Source organism: Patella vulgata, chromosome 2 (genome assembly GCF_932274485.2).
Source record: "Patella vulgata chromosome 2, xgPatVulg1.2, whole genome shotgun sequence".
In the NCBI taxonomy this organism is placed as follows: Eukaryota; Metazoa; Mollusca; class Gastropoda; family Patellidae; genus Patella; species Patella vulgata.
Genome location: NC_065880.2, coordinates 92,150,697 through 92,175,998, shown reverse-complemented (window position 1 = coordinate 92,175,998; position 25,302 = coordinate 92,150,697). Strand labels below are relative to the sequence as shown.

The 25,302-nt window shown below is 34.5% G+C and overlaps 1 protein-coding gene across 1 annotated transcript in view; it reads left to right on the top strand.

Moving 5' to 3' along the window:
* The window catches only part of LOC126810116 (guanine nucleotide-binding protein G(o) subunit alpha), a 34,223-nt gene extending 9,202 nt beyond the window's left edge, over nt 1-25,021 (top strand). The window contains exons 2-9 of the mRNA XM_050535096.2: nt 9,424-9,515; nt 11,187-11,279; nt 12,660-12,823; nt 14,058-14,186; nt 15,903-16,032; nt 18,293-18,364; nt 18,940-19,027; nt 21,835-25,021. Of these exons, the coding sequence (XP_050391053.1) occupies nt 9,424-9,515; nt 11,187-11,279; nt 12,660-12,823; nt 14,058-14,186; nt 15,903-16,032; nt 18,293-18,364; nt 18,940-19,027; nt 21,835-22,025 (959 nt within the window). The 3' untranslated portion in view covers nt 22,026-25,021. The remainder of the gene's footprint in view (nt 1-9,423; nt 9,516-11,186; nt 11,280-12,659; nt 12,824-14,057; nt 14,187-15,902; nt 16,033-18,292; nt 18,365-18,939; nt 19,028-21,834) is intronic.
* The last annotated feature ends 281 nt before the right edge of the window (nt 25,022-25,302 follow it).

Genomic DNA, 25,302 nt, shown 5'->3' with positions numbered 1-25,302 from the left:
ACCTTGTTACCCAATCTTATTCAGATATCCTGAATAGAAATATTGTTAAAAAAAAAAAAAATTAAAATCTCTCCAGATTCCCTGTATGGTATCTTATAGATATTCATATTGTTAATTTATAATAATAAGTAGGGGCTAATAGTGAGTTATTTCAAGGCTGTCAACCATATACAATAGATAGAAATATTCATTGATAACTCAGGTAGACTTTACTTACAGTAGATAATAGATGTATATACCTATATTTACATAGCAAGCTCATATTCAGGTTAAATGCATGTTTTATTGTACTTGATATGTCAGTCATTTCTAAACATCCCTTTCTTTTATATAGATAACCTTTTCGTCACTGAATAAATATCAAGAATATAAATTTTATTAGAGAGAATAATATCTATAAGAGAGATAAATTATTTGCTAGAGATGTCAAATTTTATTTGGTCGAAGAGGAAATAGGTAGAAAAGATATTAAATATTTGCCAGTAGGGATGTCATATTTTATTTTGTCTAAGAGGGAATAGGTAGAAAAGATATTAAATATTTGCTAGAGATGTCATATTTTTGACAGATACCTGACAAATTACCTTGAAACTTGTTATTATTAATGCAGTAGTGTTACACCTGTATATATATTATACTTATAGGTGAAGAATGAAATATAAGCATATTACTGTAGGCTATTATTTATTTAAAAAATGACTTAAATAGGCCACATATTTTTCTGTTGACAAAAAAAGAGAGAGAGAGAGAGAAATGGGATTTAACGTCCACTCAACACAAACTAGGTCATTTCGGGACTAACACATGGTTCAATTTTATTTCAATAATTCGCTTGCGTGTAGGGATCTTTAGCAGTGGGGGGAAACCAGAGGACCCAGAGAAAACCCACGAGGTTGGACAGGCGATGCTACTACTTGTCACATACAACCGGGGAATCGAAACCCTGCCAGTTGACTCAATGACAGACTGTATGATACAGCGCGCACGTTTAAACCCCATATCTCTCTCTATATTACAGGTTCTATTATACTAATATTTATTTTATCTAACTGTTTTGTTGACTGTCTTATAGCCAATAGAATTATATTTCAACTTTCCATTTTCTAAGTTGACATTTCGGATTAAAATTACATCTTTAGGAATGTGAAGGTAATAATTTGACCTTTTAATTATTTTGTTTAAACTGTTTAATATCAGATAAACAGAACAAACAATCAACAATACACAATAATCTCAACAAAAGCCAAAATAACATGTACACGTAGGGACAAAGAATAGGGTCGCCTGTCCAACCTCGTGGGTTTTCTCCGGGTCCTCCAGTTTCCTCCAACTGCTAAAGCGAATTATTGAAATAGAATTAAACCATATGTTAGTCCCGAAATGACCTAGTTTTGTGTCGAGTGGACGTTAAACCCCATTTCTCTCTCTCTCTCTCTCTCTCTCTCTCTCTCTCTCTGTACACATTATGCCACTGCCTTGGCACTCGGTTTTGGTGGCTCATAGAGTATTACGATAATATATATAAGAGATTATTCATATATTTAGCGAAAACATCTAGGTATTTTTTAATTTTTACACAATCCATTTTTGGACATGTTTGATATAAAGTGAGACTACATCTTGAAACATACATTATTCAAGAGCTAAATCTGCATATTTCAGGTCTTTCTTTAGGTCTGAAATGTTATCTAAATTCTTAAATAGGCATTAATTAACTTATCCAGACCATAATCAACTCTCGATTTCATCGCTAGGCTGCGATGTTTAGTGGATTTGAATACATTTTGTGATAGATAATTTAACTGCAAAATGGATAATTGAGACTTTGTTTTTTATCGTACCGACTTTAGTAATGATGATCGAGGCTAGGTTTAAAATTCAATCGCTAATATCTCGGTTCAGAGTGGAGCAATTTTACTGTAATTTTCAGCATACATGTATTCGATTTACATTATATATTTTTTTTAACTATTATAGAGAAAACTGTCAGCTCTTTATCTAATCCCCCATAATGTGCCTTTAATATTATTGAGAATGAGCATGTCTAGAAAGTTATAATGTGTATATAGACAATTTAACAATAATAAGAGATGAAAACATGTTTAGTGTATGATGAATTGGTTATTAGTTGTAGTATGACAATATATATTATATATCATGATTCATTATGACAAGCATTAGATCAACAATATTCTCTATTAACTTGATTGATTGATCAATCGATTGATTGATTGATTACAATAGAATGTTAAACATCTCATGATATTATATGACAGGCAGTAATACTTTCATAGTTGGAGGGTTGAATGTTGCAACACGCTTGCTTTAGATCATAACATTAAATTATCCATCACAAAATGTATTCAAATCCAGTAAATATCACAGGCTATAGATGACATCGAGAGTTGATTATGGTCTGGATAAGTTAATTAATGTCTAATAATTTAGATAATATTTCAGACCTAAAGAAAGACCTGCAATAGACAGATTTAGCTCTTGTATAATGTATGTTTAAATAGACTGGTGATATGAACCATGCGTGTGTATTACAACCCAGTGTTAAAATGCACTTTAATTACTTCAATCAGAACGAAAAACAAGGTTCTGTTTACACATTGCTGTGCACGTATATGAATCCTTAACAGTTGGAATTCGAAATAAGAGTAATCTGTAACACTGCTTAAATTGTTTAAATGGCATTTAGTAACTGGATGAGAATAACACATAACACAATTATATGGAATACAAGTTACTTGAAGAGTTTATTACATCGACATTTCGATGAGGGTTTATCAAGCAAAGACAGGATCAGAGCCCTTGTCGAAACATCGCTGAAATAAACTCTTCAAATAACATGTATTCCATATAATTGTGACATATTGTAACACTGCGGTCCAACTAAATTACTCTCATAGCACACTGCATGTTGTTGGTTAAACCCTATTTCATTTTCATTCATTCAGTAAATATTTTGGCCTGTGGGGTACATATTTGACATTTTTTTCTTCTCTCTTTTGATAATAAGATATCAAGATGTACTTGACTTGAATATATATTAGTACGGAGACCTCAGGTTAAATACCTTACGGTCATTTTAACTCTGTGTATCTGTCTATTTAAAGATCTTATGAAATGAGTTTTTTTTGAAGATTGTGAAATAATATTTGTACTTGTTGAACAAAGAAACTAATGAATTAAATGTATGGATCTAGACAGAAAAAAGTGTGCCTCAATTATTCTTTGTATTTGTCTGATCGAGACGCTGAATATACCATAAAGTGACTTTCATGTTTTTTTATGAATAATATGCATATTTTTAGTATTTGTGAAAGTTTTCTTGTTACTGCAGATTAGAATATATTTCTTGAAGATTCTTGGTTGACTTTGATTGATCCCTAATGGTTAAAGAGAGTTCAGTAGAATAGATAGATTGATTACCACTACTCGACACAAACTAGATCATTTCGGGACTAACATATGGTTCAATTTTATTTCAATAATTTGCTTCCATGTAGGGTTCTTTAGCAGTGGGAGGAAACCAGAGGACCCCGAGAAAACCCACAAGACTGGAAGGCAACCCTACTTCTTGTCACGTACAACCAGGAAATCGAAACCACGCCATTTGACTCAATGACAGATCTTAGGATACAACATGCACGCCCTAACCGTTCGGCCATCCGACCCCCACCCCCTTTTAATGAACAAATGACCATAACGCAATCAAAAGAAGAGAAATGGGCTTAATGTCCACTTGATACACACTCAATGAAATATATCAAAGTTTAGCTCATAAAATTTCAGGGAAACAAAATTTTCATTGATTTTAAGTCAATAAAGGGCCATAACTCAATATAACATTAACGGAATCCAACGAAACCTGAACTTGAACAGTAACATACGTTCAGTCGGACAGAGAGAAAACCTATTGTCACCGTCAGTAGGGGTCTAACACTAACCCTGACCGCCTAAGTATAATGTTTGCTCGTATTTTCGCATGCCAATATATTTTGGAGCCACTGAGCCCCGGCCCTTACCCCACTCTCTAAGAGCCCCCCACCCTGGGCATGCCCTGGCCCTTACCCCACTATCCAAAAATCCCCTACACCGGGCATGTTCCGGCCCTTACCCAACTATCTATGAGCCCCTCTACCCCAGGCATGCCCCTGCCCTTACCCCACTATCTATGAGTCCCCCTACCCCGGGCATGCCCCAGCCCTTACCCCACTATCCATGAGTCCCCCTACCCCGGGCATGCCCCAGCCCTTACCCTACTATCTATGAGTCCCCCTACCCCGGGCATGCCCCAGCCCTTAGCTCACTATCCATGAGTCCCCCTACCCCGGGCATGCCCCAGCCCTTACCCTACTATCTATGAGCCCCCCCCTACCGCGGGCATTCCCCGGCCCTTAATCTATACATCTGAATCAGATCTAATGATATGTGGAGTGATCTGACAGGTTTGATTAATAAATAAGAATTTGTATCATTCCTTTGATGAAGATAGACATTGAATAAAAGCTTTGAATAGATTGGTATATAAATTATTAAAGATATTAATAAAGACAAATTTAAGGTGTGGTCCAAATCTTTAATTTAATTATTTAAGCTGATTGAATTTTTATCTCAAAGAGAAGGTTGTGATAGAAGTTACTTGACATGTTTGTTTCAACGAGGGTTCTCTGGTACTTATCACGGAAAGAATGTGAATGTTTATTTATGTTTTTTTATAATCAGTTTGTTTACTGGGCTACTCAATAATTCTTAAAGGATACCATGAATTTGTAAAATGAATCATCATTTTATGTCAAGATTTTAATTTTTTTATAATTGAATTAAAAAGTTGATACTCAGTCAGTTTATTTACTGAGCTACTTAATAATTCTAAAAGAAGTCTGTGAATTTTTCAGATGAATCATCATTTTATTTCAAGATGTGAAATTTTTTAGAAAGTTGATATTTAGTCTAGTCAATAGTTCCTAAAAGAGTTCATGAACTTGTTGAATAAACGTTAAGTATACTTTAAGTAGCTAAGTCTCTAACTCATTATCATCCAAAGTCTTTTCGACATTGAAAACACAAATTATGGTTAATTTAAATCAACATTGATGTTGTGATATTACCGGGAAAAGATGGGCTTCTGATATCCAATAATTAAGATAAAATAGACATTTTACCATTGGTACACGAATCGCATACCATAATGCGTTTCAATGCCATTTGTAACAAGGGACTCGAAGAACAAGGCTAGACATATTCCACAAGTAATGTCAAACGGTAACGTCATATTCTTTTCTGGAGAGCATGCGCAATAAATACTATCAGTGTAGACTGGAATAAACAAACGCTAGAGAATGCCATTCAATTAAGACTTCTGGCGTATTTCGCCGAACATAACGGATTTGAAATTAGAGTAAAAACAGAAACGACTGAATGTAAATCAGTTTATATACATGTACATTCTTATTACATTATTATATAAATTGTGACTCATTTGTGTCCATTTCTAGATCCCAAATATTAGTGATTTAGCTTCTTTAACGTGCTTGTAACCCTATACGTAAATAAAGGTTATTTTTTATGTAAAATAAAATGAATCATGATTTTATTAGAGGATATTTTGTAGTATTATATCTGGTGGTTTTATTTCAAGTTTATTATTCTCAAGTTTCATTAGATTTATCTTATTATGTAAAACTTGTACGAAGATTACAGAGTAGAAAGAGTACAATTATTTGGTTTAGTCAAGCGAACAGTTGAAGGCTTTTGATTATAGGGTCTTTACTAAAGGGATTCTTTGATTATAAAGGTCTACTTCTGTTGATAAAATGAATTACTGTATACTACTACTCGGATTCTTTGTAATAAATACGACGAGATAGGATAAAAGGTTCTATAACTTACGGTGATAAAATATTATAGAATTGTTTTATACTATGTACATATTCCTTTTACTGAGAGAGAGAGAGAGAGAGAGAGATGTGGTTTAACCTCTACTAGACACAAACTTGGTCATTTCGGGACTAACATATGGTTCAATTTTATTTCAATAATTTGCTTGCACGTAGGGGTCTTTAGCAGTGGGAGGACACCGGAGGACCTGGAGAAAACCCACGAGGTTGGACAGCCGACGCCATTCCTTGTCATGTATAACCGGGGAATCGAAACCATTCCAGTTGACTCAGTGACAGACCTTATGATACAGTGCGCATGTGCTAACCTTTCGGCCATTCCCCCCCCATCAACCGCAGTCTCCCTCATTATAAATACAATACATAATAAGTTATAAGTGTCAATAATACATTAGCGAAAAGTCAAAATCAAGACAAGGCTTTTGAAAGATTTTTGCCATATATTTTGCTTGAAGAACAACAAAGAGACCTGTTGTAGTGACCATTTGTACGGTCAAGTCAGGTAAGCCTATGGTCAACCAAATATTTAACAGTGTGTACATGTTAAGGATTTCAAGAATCTTATGTCCAGTAATGGCAAAAATTCTCAGCAAATGAAAGAAGAAATATTGAATATGTGATCAACGAGATTCGAGAATTAGAAAGTTTGTTGTGTCTATTTACATATGGCTTATGTTAGCTTTTATAGCAGGTCGGTCAACATGTGAGTAGATTAAACAGCGTGAAGAATACAAGCTGTGGTATATGTAGGGATAGTCTATAATATCAAACCTGTATGACCCCTACAATACCTGCCCTTTCATCAATACAAACCGTGGGGAATACGTAGGGATAGTCTATAATGTCTTACTTTTATGACCCCTAAAATACCTGCCCCATCATCAATACCAACAGTGGTATATGTAGGGATAGTCTATAATGTCATAACTGCATGACCCCTACAATACCTGCCCTTTCATCAATACAAACTGTGGGGAATATGTAGGGATAGCCTATAATATCTTACCTGTTTAACCCCTAAAATACCTGCCTCATCATCAATACCTTAATACTTACTACCTGAGATTTTAATCAATAAATAACCTGCTCAATTCTTGTGTTTGATGTTTTGTTAACATTTCAAACTTAAATATTTGAGAAGAGTAAATAAGTACTTATTTCATTTAAAATTAGGTTTTTTTTCTTGATGAGATTGCAAGCAGAATTTTATATAGGTGTTCCTGAAATTCACAAGCCACACCACATTTGAATTTCTGTTCTTTGTGAACACCTGTTAAAAATTCTGTTTCCAATTTCTTCAAGAAAAAAATTAATTTTTAAAAAACCAAAAGTACTTATTTATTTTCTTTTCTCAAATTGTTTTAGTTGTAAATATTTCAGTTTTGAAATTTTAAATTCCACTCGACACAAACTAGGTCATTTCGAAACTAAAATATGGTTTATTTTTTTTTTTCAAAAATCTGATTGCGCGTAGGGGTCTTTAGCAGTGGGAGGAAACTGGAGGACCCGGAGAAAAAAAACCATGAGGTTGGACAGGTGACCCTACTCCTTGTCACATACAATCGAGGAACTGAACAACACAGAAGGACTAAAAATTTAATTGGTGTTGCCTTACTATTAGAAATAGTTATTTCTGACCATTAAGATAGATAATAGTATATTATTGTAGGTATAAATACATTGTACTACTATAAATATGTATAGATAAATAATAGAATATATTATACCATTGTATGTCACGCTATTCTTGGGGAGGTTCATTACGGTCAAATTTCCTTTTCTGATATAAATATTTACTGATGTTAAATTAAAAGATATTTCTGAATTTGTGGCTAATAACACAGTTAAAAAAATATGATTCATCAATTTGTAATCTATCTAGACTGCATTTGATGTTCATTGATTATCAGATAAACTTGAAAAAATGTTCATTCTTGTTGCCGAGAAATAATGACCCAAGGGGCGTATTCTTGTTGCCGAGACATAATGACTAGGGAGCTTATTCTTATTGCCGAGACATAATGACCAGGGGGCTTATTTGTGTAGACTAAAATATTTTAAAGGTGCGAAAATATCAGTCTTGTCTCTGCAAAGTTTCAAATGGAAATAAATTTGAAAATATTTCATTTCATTGATTATATTCTATCATGGTGTTATTTAAGTTTGATACACTGATGCAATCTGTTTCACACAGAGTATTACAAAAATCTTCTAATATCTCTGTAAAAGATGACTGCCTTCAACACATGACATCATACCACGCCGCATCAATCATTGGTTCAATGGCGCGTGCATTGTTTACATAAGACGTTACTGATTTGAGGAGAAGGGCACATTTTACTCATTTTAATACCCATTTACACTAAAATAGGAAATAATTTTTACCTACAAATACTTCAAACGTTTTTATTTATTTTTCTAATACATAAAAAAAAAATGTTTTAGAATTTAATTTGTCGGAGGAAAAAAGTTAATATTTGTGGCTCATTAAGTCGCATCGATGTCATCCTTATCAGTGATTGTCGCGGCCTAGCGAATATTCACTGCTGATCAGTGTGACACTGATGGCTAAATGAGCATTATAGGAGATTAGATAAAGAGCTGACAGTTCTCGCTATAGTTCAAAAATAGATAATGTAAAGAGAATATGCTGAAAATTTCAGTCAAATAACTTCACTCTGAGTCGAGAAAACTGAATTTAAAAAACATTGTCATTGTTACCGTTGTTACAATAATAAACAATGTCTCAATTAACTTTTTTTACGGTTAATCATCAACAGCCATTGAATCGCAGATCCAATTCAAATCTGTTTAAAATTGTACCTGCCCAATGGCATTGAAAGTTGATTATGGTCTGGATAAGTTAATTAAAGTCTAATTAATTGTTTAGATAACATTTCAGGCCTAAAGAAAGGCCTGCAATAATTAGATTTAGCTCTTGTATAATGTATATTTAAAGTAGCTAAGTCTCTAACTCAATATCATCCAAAGTCTTACACGTTGAAAATACGAATTATTTGTCAATTCAAATCAACATTGATGTTGTGATCTTACCAGGAAAAGGCAGGCTTCTGATATCCAATATTTAAGACAAAATAAACATTTTACCATTGGTACACGAATCGTGTACCATAGTGCGTTTTAGCGTCATTTGCAACAAGTGACCAGAAAGAACGAGGCTAGACATATTCAACTGGAGAGCCTGCTGAATAGACTTGAATAACCAGACGCTAGAAATTGATATAGGGTTGAGACACATGCTGTATTTCGCTGGACATAACTGATTTGAAATTAGAGTCAAAACGGAAACAATTGAATGTAAATCAGTTTATATACACTCAGATTACATTATTATATGCTTTACGACCCATTTGGGTCAATTTCTAGGTCCCAAATATTAGCAATTTAGCTCCTTTAAATAGTAAGATGATTTACATCTTAATATGCATCTGATCAGTTCGGAGTATTTCTTCTTCTCTACAGTTTCCTTATTCTATGGCTTGTTTACTTACAGGGGCTGCAGAAGGTGGGAAAAGCACGCTTGTTAAACAGATGAAAATAATCCACAATGATGGTTTCTCAAAGCACGAGTTACGTTCATTTAAGGTGAGTGTATAGATCACCATTTAATTTAATTAACAATGACTTTTATTCTGCATTGCTAAGGCCACACCAATCTGATTTTCTGCTCTTCTGGAACACATGTTAAAATTTTATTTCACATATCTCCAGGAAAAAACTAATTTAAAAACCAAAAGTATTTGGTTGCACTGTTTAAAAAACTTCTAGTTCAAATATTATAGGTTTTAAAATTGTAAACATAACATCTTTCATGTGATTCAACTATTGTCAAGACCTTGAAGAACTGAAGATAAAATCAGTTTGGCCCTAGGCTAAAAAGTTTCTAGTTCAAATTTTTAAAATTTTAAACAAAACATGTGATTCAAGTGACTATTTATCAACACTCCTGAAGAGTTTGGCCTTAGGCTAATAAGAAACGGCAACATGTACATCATATTTCAACTTGATCCTTTGATTAAATGAAGGTAATTTTAGGAATTTATTTGGGAAGTTCATTGATGAAATGAAATGGGGTTTAACGTCCTACGGACTGTTTTGCTCCGAGCTGGGCTAATGAAGACGGGCATGCGCCATACAGTGTGCTATGTGGGAAATTTTGCCCGGACAGCGGCACTACAACCTACTCAGGCTACTCTTATATCAAATTCCAACTGTCAAGGCCTCGAGGAATCTTTTACGTGCACACCAATGTGTACACGGGACCTCGGTTTTTTGTACCATCCAAACGACTATACAGCTGTCCTTGTCAGTCCCTCCGTCCTGCACCACTGTCAAGGGGAAACATGCCGGAAAATCTGGATGAACTTTCTTGGCCAATGCAGGGATCGAACATCCGACCTCCAGGCTAGCAAGCCAGAAGTTCGACATTGATAAAATACTCCTATTTAAAATGAGTTAATTCTGAATATTTCCTTTTTTTAAAGAAGATCTTGACAATGGTTCATTTAAAAAAAAGAGTAACCATTTACATAGAATACAATCACTAGTTTGTTACAATTACAGAATGACGTTTCGACAAGTGTTCTCTTATCGTAGCACCGCCCATTTCGACAAGAGTTCTCTTGTCATAGCACCGTCCGTTTCGACAAGTGTTCTCTTATCATAGCACCGCAGGTTTCAACAAATGTTTTCTTATCGTTTTCAAGCACAATCGCTAAATACCACTCAAGGATTATAAACTTTTTACTTCAAGTAGACATATTATTAAATCATTTGGTTCAAGTTTTAAGTTACATATTTTGAAGTGTTTGTTTATTGGATGTGTTTAGGTTTTAAAAGCATGATATCACTTTATTTGATGGACATGAGTCGTAATACATCAAAATGACCTAAGGTCAATATGTACATAGTTCTGTTACCACAGTAAGCTTATGTAAAACTTTAGGAGTGTTTCAACTTTTACCTGATCTTTGAGAGTGGTTCTACTTTTACCTGATCTTTGGGAGTGGTTCTACTTTTACCTGATCTTTGAGAGTAGTTCTACTTTTACCTGATCTTGGTTCAACTTTTACCTGATTAAATCAGAAGAATGTAACTTTAAGAATTTCTTGCACCTCTTTATAGCTTTAATTACTGTATATCTGGAAACTTTGTCAGTGGTGCAGGCTATAGGGCCTGGCAAAGAATAGTGTGTAGTCCTTCAGATAGGATGATAAAAAAATTCTATACTATAAATTGTTGATGTTAATGTTTCAGACGGCAGTTCTAGATAATCTGGTGAGTTCCATGAAGTTTGTTTTGACAGGAATGGGCATGATGAGAATTAATCTTGAAAACTCCAAAAATAAGGCAAGTAAAATATCAACAAATATGGAGAATTAGCAAGAATTTATTTACAAATTCATAAAGAAAGAACCTCTATATATTAAAGATACATTATGTAAGATTTAGATAAAGAGCTAGCCATTCTTGCTATAATAGTTCGAAAATAGATAATGTAAAATGAATAATTTGAAAATTTCATTCAAATTACTCTATGGCAAGCGAAGATATTAGCCTTTGAAGGTTTGACAAGACTTTTGCAATAATTGCAACCACCATACTGGTTGTTCGAATCGAAGTCTCGCTCCTCCATTTTTAGCTTAAATCAAAATATGGCTGAACGGTTCTAATCTATTTAATATCGGAGAAATCTGATGCCATCAAGAGTTGATTATGACCAAGATAAGTTAATTAATGTCTAATTAATAATTTAGAAAACATTTCAGGCCTAAAGAAAGACCTGCAATTGGCAGATTTAGCTCTTGCATAATGTATCTTTAAGTATTTTGTACATTTTCATCAAGTGAGAATAAATGTTTTGTTTTTGTAATTTATAATGTATGTATTAAATTCGTGATTATAATTATGTATTTATATGTCTGTAAATAATTTATTACGGGAAATGGATTTATATATTAAAGCCCTTGCTTGTTTTCAGATCCCATAATTAAATATTGTATCTTTATAATATGTAAATATAAAAAAAAAAAAAAAAAAAAATCCAAGACCTTGAGGCCCTAATTTTAATAGAATAAACATCAGTATAATCCAATCAGCTAAATAAATATTCAAATTTTTGCTGTTTTATTAAATAAAATATCTATTAAAATTGTTTATTACAAATTTTCAATTCATCATGGATGACATGTTTATAAATACGGACTGGAATTTAACCATTTTTGGACTGGTATTCCTTTCAGAGTTTCACGTAATTCAATAATCCAGAGACTATATGTAATATTATACACAAAAATATCAAAAAATTTGAAAAAAAAAGAACTACATCATTTGTTGATTACTTTCGCTTATTTTATTAAGCTATTCAGATAAACAACATCTACCACAATGACTATGACGTCCTGGGACCTGAAGATCTTGATAAAATAAGCGAAAGTGCTAATAATCGACAAATAATGTAGTTCTTTTTTCAAAAGCTTTTATATTTTTGTGTATTTAGTACCTAAGAGTGGTTATCTTTAACTTTTCATATACCTATTTATATTTATTTATTGGTTTTTACAGCAATATGCCCATACAATATATATCTAATACATACGATGATATATTTCTATGGTTTATTATAGCAATATGCCCAGGCAATATTTAATACAATGTATCTCTATTGTTTATTATAGCAATATGCCCAGACAATATTTAATACAATGATATATCTATTGTTTATTATAGCAATATGCCCAGACAATATTAGCGTGTAATTGTTGTTATGATAAAGAATATCATGTAATGTTACCCAATATACACGAAGCCTTAAAATCATTATGGAGAGATAGAGGTGTACGATTGGCCGTATCCAAGGGATATGAGTTTGAACTAAATGATTCTGCTATATAGTAAGTACAAATATTTTCTCAAATCAATTGTTTTCGAAGTATTTATGCTTAGATTTGAACTATTGTATGAGGAATTTTATTACTTGCATCAATCAATGATGACAGCAATTTTTGAAACAATCATCTTGGTAAGATGTTGTTGACCAGTGCAAAAAAAAATCCCAGGTACGCAAACTTTAAATGATTCTGCAATATACCGATTGTAAGTAAAAATATATTCTGAAATCGATTGTTTTCAAAATATTTATATTTAAAAAAATGTATTCAAATCCAGTAAAAATCACAGCCTAATGATGGTCTAATTAATAATTTAGATAACATTTGAGGCCTAAAGAAAGACCTGCAATAGGCAGATTAAGCTCTCGTTTAATGTATGTTTAACACAAATATTCAATAATTCTTGTGTTTGATCCCTGCATTGGCCGAGAAAGTTCATCCAGATTTTCCGGCGTGGTTCTCCCTTGTCAGTGATGCAGGACGGAGGGGATGACAAGGAAAGCTGTCTAGTCATTCGGATGGGACGGAAAACCGAGGTCCCGTGTACACATTGGCGTGCACGTAAAAGATCCCTTGGCAGTTGGAATTCGATATAAGAGTAGGCCGTAGTGCCGCTGTCCGGGCAAAATTTCCCTCATAGCACACTGTATGGCGTACGCCCGTCTTCATTAGCCCAGGTTAGGAGCAGAACAGTAGGACGTTAAACTCCATTTCATTTCATTTCATTTCAATAATTCTTAAAGGATACCATGAATTTGTAAAATGAATCATCATTTTATTTCAAGATTTTATTTTTTTTATAATTTAATTAAAAAGTTGATACTCAGTCAGTTTATTTACTGAGCTACTTAATATTTTAAAAAGAGTCCATGAACTTTTTAAATTAATCATCCTTTTACTTCAAGATATGAATGTTTTATTTGAAGTAAGATGTCATTAAGAAAATTAAGAAGTAATTGATGATGCAAGAGAGACACTACATAACTCTATCTGAAGACTCAAACAGATGTTTTTTTTTGTAACAGCACATTTATTTGCTGAAATTGCATAAAAAGACACTTGAATTATTCTTCATGGAGGTGATAATGAGAGGTCAAATAGTGCTGTCAAGTTTAAAAATGTCGAGACATTTGACAATGTAAAGAGAAATTGTCAAGTTTTTGTTAATTAGTGAGAGTCTTGTGTAAAGCCATGTTTGTTGTGTACTCAGTGTAATTGAATTTTGTTTATTTTTCAGTTATTTTGAAAATATGGAGCGTATTTGTGGTGCCAAGTATCAGCCATCTTGTACGGATGTATTACGAGCTCGTGTGAGAACAACAGGGGTTATAGAAACTTGTTTTAAAATTAATGATGGTATTATCAGGTTCGTATTTATTTATTACTCGCATGAGGCCCAAATTAGACAGGGGCCCATTTCACCCAGGATCCAAAATGGCCTAAAACATTCATGGGTCATGTTGGATGATTTGATACCACATAGGATACCCGGCTTCGCCCAGGGCCCAAATTCGCCAGGGGCCCAATTGACCCGGGGTCCAAAATTGCCCAGGGCCCTATTCGCATAGGCCCCAAATTGGATTACCTGAAAGATTCACAGGTTCATGCTGAATAATTTGATACGACATAGGTTGGGGGTGGAGTGCGACGATGAAGAGTTATTCACCCAGGACCCATATTCAATGTACTAAAACATCCAGAGGTCATGCTGGTTAGTTTGATACCACATTCTGTGGGGGTGGATTGTGGCAACGAAGCGTGATGGGCGAACATACATACACACACCCACACACATACATACATACACCCACACACATACATACACACACCCACACACATACATACACACACCCACACACATACATACACACACACACATACATACATACACACACACACATACATACATACATCTTTGATTTTATTTATATAGAAATGAAATAAAATGAAATGGGGTTTAACGTCCTACTGTTTTGCTCCGAACTGGGCTAATGAAGACGGGCATACGTCATACAGTGTGCTATGAGTGAAATTTTGCCCGGACAACGACACTACAGCCTACGCTTATATCGAATTCCAACTGTCAAGGGATCTTTTACGTGCACGCCAATGTGTACACGGGACCTTGGTTTTTCGTCTCATCCGAATGACTAGACAGCTGTCCATGTCAGGCCCTCCGTCCTGCATCACTGACAAGGGGAAACCACGTCGGAAAATCTGGATGAACTTTCTCGGCCAATGCAGGAATCGAATCTGCGACCTCCAGGCTAGCGAGTCAGCGTCTTACCCACTTAGCCACCGTGACTCCCGATTTTAGTTATATAGATATAGCAAATAGTTTAAAAGCTTGATGCATCAATTTGCATTTTCACTAAAATATCGAATTTCTCAACGCTTAATCCACGCTGATACATACTCAGATTGATTATTTGATTAAAAAGACATAATAAAATAACAACACTAGATTATAATCATCTCGCATGGATTCAGTTGGATTTAAAACAGGCTAAACAACGAAAGGGCAGATGGCTTATTACATAGAGAGCAGCATATATCGATGAAATTTCGATTTACATATCTTTGTAAATACTTAATGGAATTGAATGATATTTAACCATTTCTGAACTGATATTCCTTTTAGAGACTTATCTTTCACAATATTGTAGCTTACAAGGGATCCTATTGCTCTAAATCAGGGGTTCTCAACCTTTTTTGCCAATGGCACACTTTGAAATACATGAAAAAATAGCGGCACACCTGGCTAAATATATATATGAAAAATATATAACCGTAGATAGAGATTAGTCATAGACACATAGAATGACTCAAACTAAATAAAGAAAAACGTAGCTATGATCTTATCAGTAGACACCAGTGAATACTCAGTTGGAATCACGTAGGTGGTTTTTCGCATTTTCTTAGAGTGCCGTTCAGAATGATGCAATGAGATTTGAAATAATGTTATTTTTGTTATTATATGTTTAAACATATATATTAACACACATTTAAATGAATTATTTAAAATCTATAGGCACATCATGCATTTTCCTTGTTTTAAAATCTTTAAATTATGTTTTAACAGAATGTTTGATGTAGGGGGTCAAAGATCCGAAAGAAGAAAATGGATTCAATGTTTTGATGATGTACGATGTATTTTATTTGTTGCGGCGTTAAGTTGTTATGATTTAACTTTATACGAAGATTCTAGTGTGGTAGGTATAATTAACATAGATTTATTCATACATTCAAGACTTTATCCATGCTAGAAGTTTCTAGTGTGGTAGGTATAATTAACATAGATTTATTTATACACTCACCACTTCATCCATGCTAGAAGTTTCTAGTGTGGTAGGTATAATTAACATAGATTTATTCATACATTCACCACTTCATCCATGCTAGAGTTTCTAGTGTGGTAGGTATAATTAACATAGATTTATTCATACATTCAAGACTTCATCCATGCTGGAAGTTTCTAGTGTGGTAGGTATAATTAACATAGATTTATTCATACATTCAAGACTTTATCCATGCTAGAAGATTCTAGTGTGGTAGGTATAATTAACATAGATTTATTCATATATTCACCACTTCATCCATGCTAGAAGTTTCTAGTGTGGTAGGTATAATTAACATAGATTTATTCATACATTCACCACTTCATCCATGCTAGAAGTTTCTAGTGTGGTAGGTATAATTAACATAGATTTATTCATACATTCAAGACTTCATCCATGCTAGAAGTTTCTAGTGTGGTAGGTATAATTAACATAGATTTATTCATACATTCAAGACTTCATCCATGCTAGAAGATTCTAGTGTGGTAGGTATAATTAACATAGATTTATTCATACATTCAAGACTTTATCCATGCTAGAAGTTTCTAGTGTGGTAGGTATAATTAACATAGATTTATTCATACATTCAAGACTTCATCCATGCTAGAGGTTTCTAGTGTGGTAGGTATAATTAACATAGATTTATTCATACATTCAAGACTTCATCCATGCTAGAAGTTTCTAGTGTGGTAGGTATAATTAACATAGATTTATTCATACATTCACCACTTCATCCATGCTAGAGGTTTCTAGTGTGGTAGGTATAATTAACATAGATTTATTCATACATTCAAGACTTCATCCATGCTAGAGGTTTCTAGTGTGGTAGGTATAATTAACATAGATTTATTCATACATTCACCACTTCATCCATGCTAGAAGTTTCTAGTGTGGTAGGTATAATTAACATAGATTTATTCATACATTCAAGACTTTATCCATGCTAGAAGTTTCTAGTGTGGTAGGTATAATTAACATAGATTTATTCATACATTCACCACTTCATCCATGCTAGAAGTTTCTAGTGTGGTAGGTATAATTAACATAGATTTATTCATACATTCAAGACTTTATCCATGCTAGAAGTTTCTAGTGTGGTAGGTATAATTAACATAGATTTATTCATACATTCACCACTTCATCCATGCTAGAAGTTTCTAGTGTGGTAGGTATAATTAACATAGATTTATTCATATATTCACCACTTCATCCATGCTAGAAGTTTCTAGTGTGGTAGGTATAATTAACATAGATTTATTCATACATTCACCACTTCATCCATGCTGGAAGTTTCTAGTGTGGTAGGTATAATTAACATAGATTTATTCATACATTCACCACTTCATCCATGCTGGAAGTTTCTAGTGTGGTAGGTATAATTAACATAGATTTATTCATACATTCACCACTACATCCATGCTGGAAGATTCTAGTGTGGTAGGTATAATTAACATAGATTTATTCATACATTCACCACTTCATCCATGCTGGAAGTTTCTAGTGTGGTAGGTATAATTAACATAGATTTATTCATACATTCACCACTTCATCCATGCTAATATCATCTTGGGTATCTCCTGTGGTCTAAGTCTATTCTTTGATTCCCCGGTTGTACTGACAAGGAGTAGGGTCGCCTGTCCAACCTCGTTGGTTTTATCTGGATCCTCCGGTTTCCTTCCACTGCTAAAGACCCCTACATGCAAGCAAATTATTGAAATAAAAATGAACAAGATGTTAGTCCCGAAATGACCTGGTTTGTGTTGAGTGGACTTTAAACCCCATTTATCTCTCACTCTCCCACTGTGCTGAATAGAAATTTATTGTTAAGTATCTCCGTCAATCCAACAGCAATGATATCAATGATTCTATTTAGTTAATAATACCCGAATGTAAATGTAAATATGATTGACTAGCTGTGTTTCTGATGTAAAAATAATGACCCTATTCAGTGAGGATATTTGATATCATTTCTAATCAACTCTCTCTCTCTCTCTCTCTCTCTCTTTCTCTCTCTCTCTCTCTGTGTTCCACTCCACTATATAAAAAGCAACAAGTCTTTATACACACAAATTAACCACATTTTCCTAGTTCAAGTAGGGTCAGTCGTAATAATATTGATTTTTTTTGTTTATAGAATCGATTGGTTGAAAGCCTGAAATTGTTCCGTGGAATTTGCAATAACCGTTTTTTTGTCAATACAGCCATGGTATGTAATATAATAATGATGTATGATGAAGACAGAGATGTGGTAATCAATATAGAGATAATACGATGGCACTGATTATTGAGTTACCAGAACACTATAACCTTATTCCTATTCTCTTGTACTCGTATTAATACACTTCACTTAATAAATCTGGTTACCGTAGATACTTAAAGTTCTGATTTACAACTACCAGATCTTTCTTTCTCCTTGTGTTGACTTTTCCGACGTGGTTTTCTCTTGTCAGTGGTACAGAATTGAGAGACTGCCAAGAACAGTTGTTTAGTCATTCGGATGGGATGAAAAACCATTTTTTGCCAATGGCACACCTTGGCACACATGAAAACATAGTGGCACGCCTGGCTAAATATATATGAACAATATTTGAAATTTGCAAAAATAAATATCATGGCAAGTCATAGAAGGCATACAACTGTAGACAGAGACTAGTTATAGACACAGCACACTTAAGGAAGATCTGGTTGAGAATCACTTAGAGGTAGATTAATAACAGAAGTAATATTTCTACAATTGTCTAATTTCTGTTAAAATAAATTATTCAAATGGTTTGATTTCAGATTTTATTTATGAACAAACTGGATTTATTTCAAGACAAAATAAGGAATTCTGGTCGCCATTTACGTTATTTCTTCCCCGATTATTCAGGTACGTAACCTTCCTAGTTCGTTCAGTAATTACACAGATAGGATTAACCCTTGTGGGTTCACGTTATGAGAATCACATAGCAGGTATCAGGGGTCCATATGGATCCCAGTTATAATTCAAAGTTTTTACGTACAGATATATACTATTCAAAAAAAGTAGGGGATATTTGATTTTGGGGGCATAATACTAAAATATGCAAATGACTACGAAAAAAGTCACTATAGAACCTAACAGAAGAAACATTTCCAGTTACATGTGATGCCCAAACGCACCAATAGCTACCGCATGGAATGCAGGTGATGCTTGGGATCATCATGGGGGTCCAACCCAAGATTTGCACGACTCTGACTTTGAATGTTACAGTCATTGTGGCATTGAATTCCAGGGTGGAAACATCAGTTTAATTGTTTTAGTGACCAGAAAACAAATTTTGATATGCGTCGGCTTACCCAAAATGAAAGGTTACGTGCCCTTGGCATGCTACAGATCGGCACAACACAGGCGGTTGTGGCGCGGACGATGAATGTTTCTCAGTCTGTCATAAGCAGGCTATGGTCCAGATACCGTGATACACAATCTGTACAGGACAGACCACGCTCAGGTCGACCAAGGGCGACAACTCAAGCCCAGGATCGATTTATCCGTACCTTGGCCTTGAGAAATCGTGTCATCACAGCAAATCAGATCAGCGTTCGTCTTCAAACAGACACTGGTGTGAGAGTGAGTGGCCAGACGATTCGGAATCGACTGCATAGGGGTCACCTTCGCGCCCGACGTCCTCGCGTGATCCCTTGTTTGAGAGATCATCACATTCAGGCAAGACGTCGTTGGTGTAGGGATCGTCAACACTGGGATAATCGACGCTGGAGCAATGTGATGTTTTCAGATGAGTCAAGGTTCACTGTTGATTTTTTGGACAGACGTAGGAGGGTGTGGCCTCGTCGAAACGAGCGCTTCCAAGACGTTAACGTCATCAGACATGATCGATTTGGGGGTGGTTCTGTTATGGTGTGGGGAGGCATCACTGTTGCTGGAAGAACGGCTTTACATGTTGTTGCAGGGCGTGTTACAGGCCAGTACTACCGGGACAACATCTTGGCAGTCCATGTTGTGCCGTTCGCACGACGTCATGGCCGCCGTTTCATCTTCCAGGATGACAACGCAAGATGTCACAGGGCCAGGATCGTTACAGGTTACCTCCAACAACAGAACATCACCACATTACCTTGGCCAGCACTGAGTCCCGACCTCTCCCCCATCGAGCATGTCTGGGACATGCTTCGACAGAGGTTACGGCAACGTCAACAACGTCCTGCCAATGTCCAAGAACTTGCTGCTGCGTTGCAACAGGAATGGGACAATCTGGACCAAAATGACCTTAGACGTCTCATTAGGAGTATGCCACGTCGGATCAATGCTTGTTTGGCAAACAGAGGAGGATTTACCCGTTACTGACTTGGTTGTGATGCTGTGGTAACTTTGCTGTTTGACCCCGGGTATCATTTTACCCTTATAATGGTCAGTCTGTGCCTTACTTAGTCTAACGATCATTTGGAATAAATCGATGAATGTGAACTTCATTTCATTTTGTCATTTGTTTCTTCGTCAGTTTCATTAGGTGACTTTAATAACACTTAAAAATCAAATAACCCCTACTTTTTTTGAATAGTATATTTGAATTAAAAGGCAGCAGTTTAGTTTTTATTTGCCTTCATATGTGACAACTGAAAAACAACTAAATTATTTTACAACAACATTTTAGTGACATTTGGAAAAGATTTAATAATTATCACAAAATTGCTACTTTGTGTACTATGTGATAAAGAGGTTAAAATGGCAATTCACGCTTGATACAAAAACCATTGAATATCTTGAATTCATCATTTAATTTTTGGTATTTGGAATACCGAGTTCTTCACTACGTGTAAAAATGTATAGGAGACAAAGTCACTAAATTTCAAAAAGCAGTGCCCAGTAGTTATTACACAACAATATAAAACATATGCATGGGGTCCACGAAGACCCCACGTGCACCGACAAGGGTTAATTGCCTGATCTTGTAGCTGGCGTTCCCAAGCTTATCTTGTCTCAGGCTCTTCAGTTAAATTGAGGATTCAAGCAGCAGTGATCTTAACAATTTATTGAGAACAAAACCAAACAAAATCAAAATCATCTACTGGACACTACATCGTATATTACAATATATACAATTTAAATATGTCTGTTTATAAAGATGTACCTGTTAGCACAGTAGGACGCTAAACCCCATTTCATTTCATTTCATTTTATACCTGGTAGCAAAATGTTTGATATTTTTTGGTGGATTTGGCGGCCAGATGGTTTAACGTGTGTGCTTTAGATCATAAGGTCTGTCATTGAGCATTGAGTCAAGTGGCCTGGTTTTCGATTCCCCGCTTGTATGTGACAAGCAGTAGTTTTCTCTGAGTCCTGCAGTTTCCTCCCACTGCTAAAGAACCCTACGCGCAAGCGAAGTATGGAAATAAAATTGAACCATATGTTAGTCACAAAATGACCTAGTTTGTGTTGGATGGACGTTAAACCCCAATTAGGTCTCTCTCTCTCCCCTTTGACCTCTATGCGCAAGCGAATTAATGAATTGAAATTGAACCATGTTAGTCACGAAATGACCTAGTTTGTGTTGAGTGGAGCTCTCTCTCTCTCTCACTCTCTCTCTTTCTCTCCCCGAAATGACCTAGTTTGTTTGAAGTAGAAGTTAAACTCTCTCTCCCTCTATTGAAATTTTTACTTATCTAATGAATTAAGAATGTTGAATCTGTCTATTCCAGGTGCTGATTATGATGTCGATTCTGCAGCCCGTTATGTACAACATTTATTTATGATGCAAAACAATAATCCCTCCAAAGTTATTTATCCACATTTTACAACTGCCACGGATACTAGTAATATTCAAGTCGTGTTTCAAGTTGTTATGGACTCCGTGTTAAGAGATAATATAAAAGCTGTATCAATATTATAGCATTGTTTTAAACTGGAGATCGCTGCAATAATATTATCATCATAACTTCCTAATGATCTCTATGTTGCCTGACAACAACCTTGAAAATATTAAAATCATGAAGTGACTCTTAAAATCAAAGTTTAGTGTCACTAGCCAACTATAATCATTTTATACTCAGTTTCCCCTGTCGACTTTTTAACAGGAAGTTGATCTCTTATGTTACCTGGCAACAAATTCAAAATGTTGAAAACATGAAATGACTTAAAATCAAACCTTCATCAAATTTTAGTGTCACCAACAATTTATTATCACTTTATGCTGGGTTTTCTCTGATTAATTTCTATCTGGATAGAAGTTGGTGAAATAACTCAGACTTTTTGCTGGGTTTCCTCAGATGAATTTGTATCTGGATAGAAGTTGGTGAAAAAACTCAGTCTTCGGTGTTTAAACCATTGACTTTGTTTCAATTTTTATAGTTCAAAATTCCGTTTTACTTGTCTTTACTACACTAGGATCTGGAAGAGTTGTTATATAACCCGCGTTCTGGATGATGCGAGGGATTAGCCAATGAAACGATCTGTTACGGCAAGTTTTTTGGGGTGAGGTTCACAGAACTTTGGGTGAACCACTAGAATCGTCAGTGCTGATTGATTAATCAATGTCTGACGTCATAAGGTCAAAAGCCGCTCGTATGACACCTGATGCAACCTCCCACTACAACCGGTCAGAACTTCATGCAGTAGAGGCCATCGAAAGTATAAAAAACGAAACGAAATATAGATTAATTCTTTCATTAGCAATACCCAACCTCTTAATCTTTGATAAATGAATCGAAATGATAGCAGACACTCCATCACATTTCAAATATCCGTCACTGAAAAGGATCATTATTTTTACATCTGAAACAAAACTAGTCAATCATATTTACATTTCCATTCATGTATTATTAACGTTAATATAATCAGTGACATCATAGCTGTCGGATTGACGGAGATACTTAACAATAGATTTCTCATGGTTCGCTGCAACGTAGTGGGCAGAAATATATATTAAATAAAAGAATAAAACAAGGAAGGAATTTTATATAATGCTTTTTTACAACTTAACAGTTTCATTATATTTACAAAAATGTAATATTTATTTTTTTAAAAAATCATTTTTGATTTGAATATATGATATCTTTTAAAATAAAGGAGTTGTCCCCACTTCCTGCCCCATCCCTCCTTATGTAATTCATGTACATTAATTATGGATTTTGTTTTAGAATATCATATTATTTATTGTTTTATAAATATTGAACTACACAAAAATTGTCGATAAAACATGTTTGTTACTTGTATTTTCATGTGTACGTATTATGCTGTCGCCTCTGTCCGGCCATGTATCTGTGCTTCCACATATCCTTATTTCCTGCAGGTTACAATTTTTGTCCGATTCTGACGAAACTTGAAATGTAGGTTTATATCCTAAAGATCTCGATATTGGCATATATCAGACCGCAACTTCATGGATTATGGCCCCCAGTTCACATTTTCAGCTTGTGGACACACTAAAGGTCACAATTTTTATCTGATTTTGATAAAACTTAAAATGTATGTTATAACCCGAAGATCTTGCTTCCTGTAGATATTGGCGCATATCGGACTGTAACTTCCTGGATTATGGCTCCTGATTATACGAAAAATCGCATTTCTAGAGGTCACAATTTTTATCCGATTTTGATGAAACGTAAAACATATGTATATTTCTCAAAGATCTCAGTCCCTTTTGATATTGGCAATAGGACCCTAACTTCCTGGATTATAGCCCCTGATTGTACGAAAAATTATGTTTTTTAGCGTGTGGACCTTTAGGTCACAATTTTTATCCGATTTTGTTGAAACTTAAGATGTATGTCCATATCACAAAGATCTAGGTTCCTGTTTATATTGATGCATGTCGGACCATACTATCCTGAATTATGGCCCCTGATTGTACGAAAAGTCGCTTTTTTAGTTTGTTCACTGTCCATCTCGTACATTGCAACCACTTCTTGTTGTTAAAAACTATAAATGATTAAATTTTAACATTAATTGTTTTCCATTAAAATTCTGTTCTGTTACAGGAATGTATTAAAGTTAAAATATTCTATTTAGCTTTTAGTATTTAAACTAATTTCTTGTCTGCTTTACTAGTCATATGAAATAATGTCAATGGATTCAGATTTTTTAAACATAAAAATATTGTCAATGTTTATTTAATTGAATTCTCAATATTCCTTAACGATCTTCAAAAAGTGCAGTTTCTCATACCACACTGTATAGCATATGCCCTTCTACATTAGCCCAGTCGATGCAAAACAGTAGATTTTCAAAATGTGTCGAAAGGCCACATACACAGCCTTTTAAAGAAAGATCTCAGAAGAATACCCTCAAAATAGATAAAACTAAATCGAAGTATACAAACATCAACTGTTTTTGATACTTATGCATTTAATTATATCACATGATACAGGTTACTTAAAGATCATCGTTTGATGCAGCAGCTACACGTAACTACCGGCCTGTCCAACCTCGGCTACTCCTTTGAGTATACAGGTCACAATTCTATGGAAACAATTACTGCTTATTACTGAGCGATGTTTCGACACGTTTCGGATTAACGTGTTATTGAGTCAAGTGGCTTGTTTTTGATTTCCCACTTGTACGTGCCAGGATGTAAGCCTTACATTGTAAGGTCACCTGTTCTCCAGTTTCTTCCCACTTCTAACTAAAGACCCCTACATGCCAACAAATTATTAAAATAGAATTAACCCATGTTAGTCTTGAAATTACCTATTTTGTGTTGTGTGGACACTAGACCCCATTCTCTCTCTTTTGGACCATAAAACATATTTTTATAAATTTTTAACATTAAGATATCATTCAGAACTTGTATTTTTATGGCCTTTTTGTATATTTATTTAATATTGTTGAATGTATGATATTGTACATGTAGTTTGTTAATATATTTGTAAATAAATAAAAAGATTTAAATATTCTAAGAATATCAAAAATAAATACAATATATAAATTTCAAAGTTTCTGTGAACTCTGTCCCTGGCGTTAAAAGTTTCCATGAACTCTGTCCCTGGCGTTAAAAGTTTCTATGAATTCCGCCGAGGCGTTAAAAGTTTCTATGAACTTTTGTCCCAGAGGTTAAAAGTTTGTATGAACTCTGTCCCTGACGTTAAAAGTAAAAACATGAACAGAACGATAACACTGAAATTTATGATCCAGAATTTTGAAATTCAACAGAGCTCTTCCTTATTCCCAAA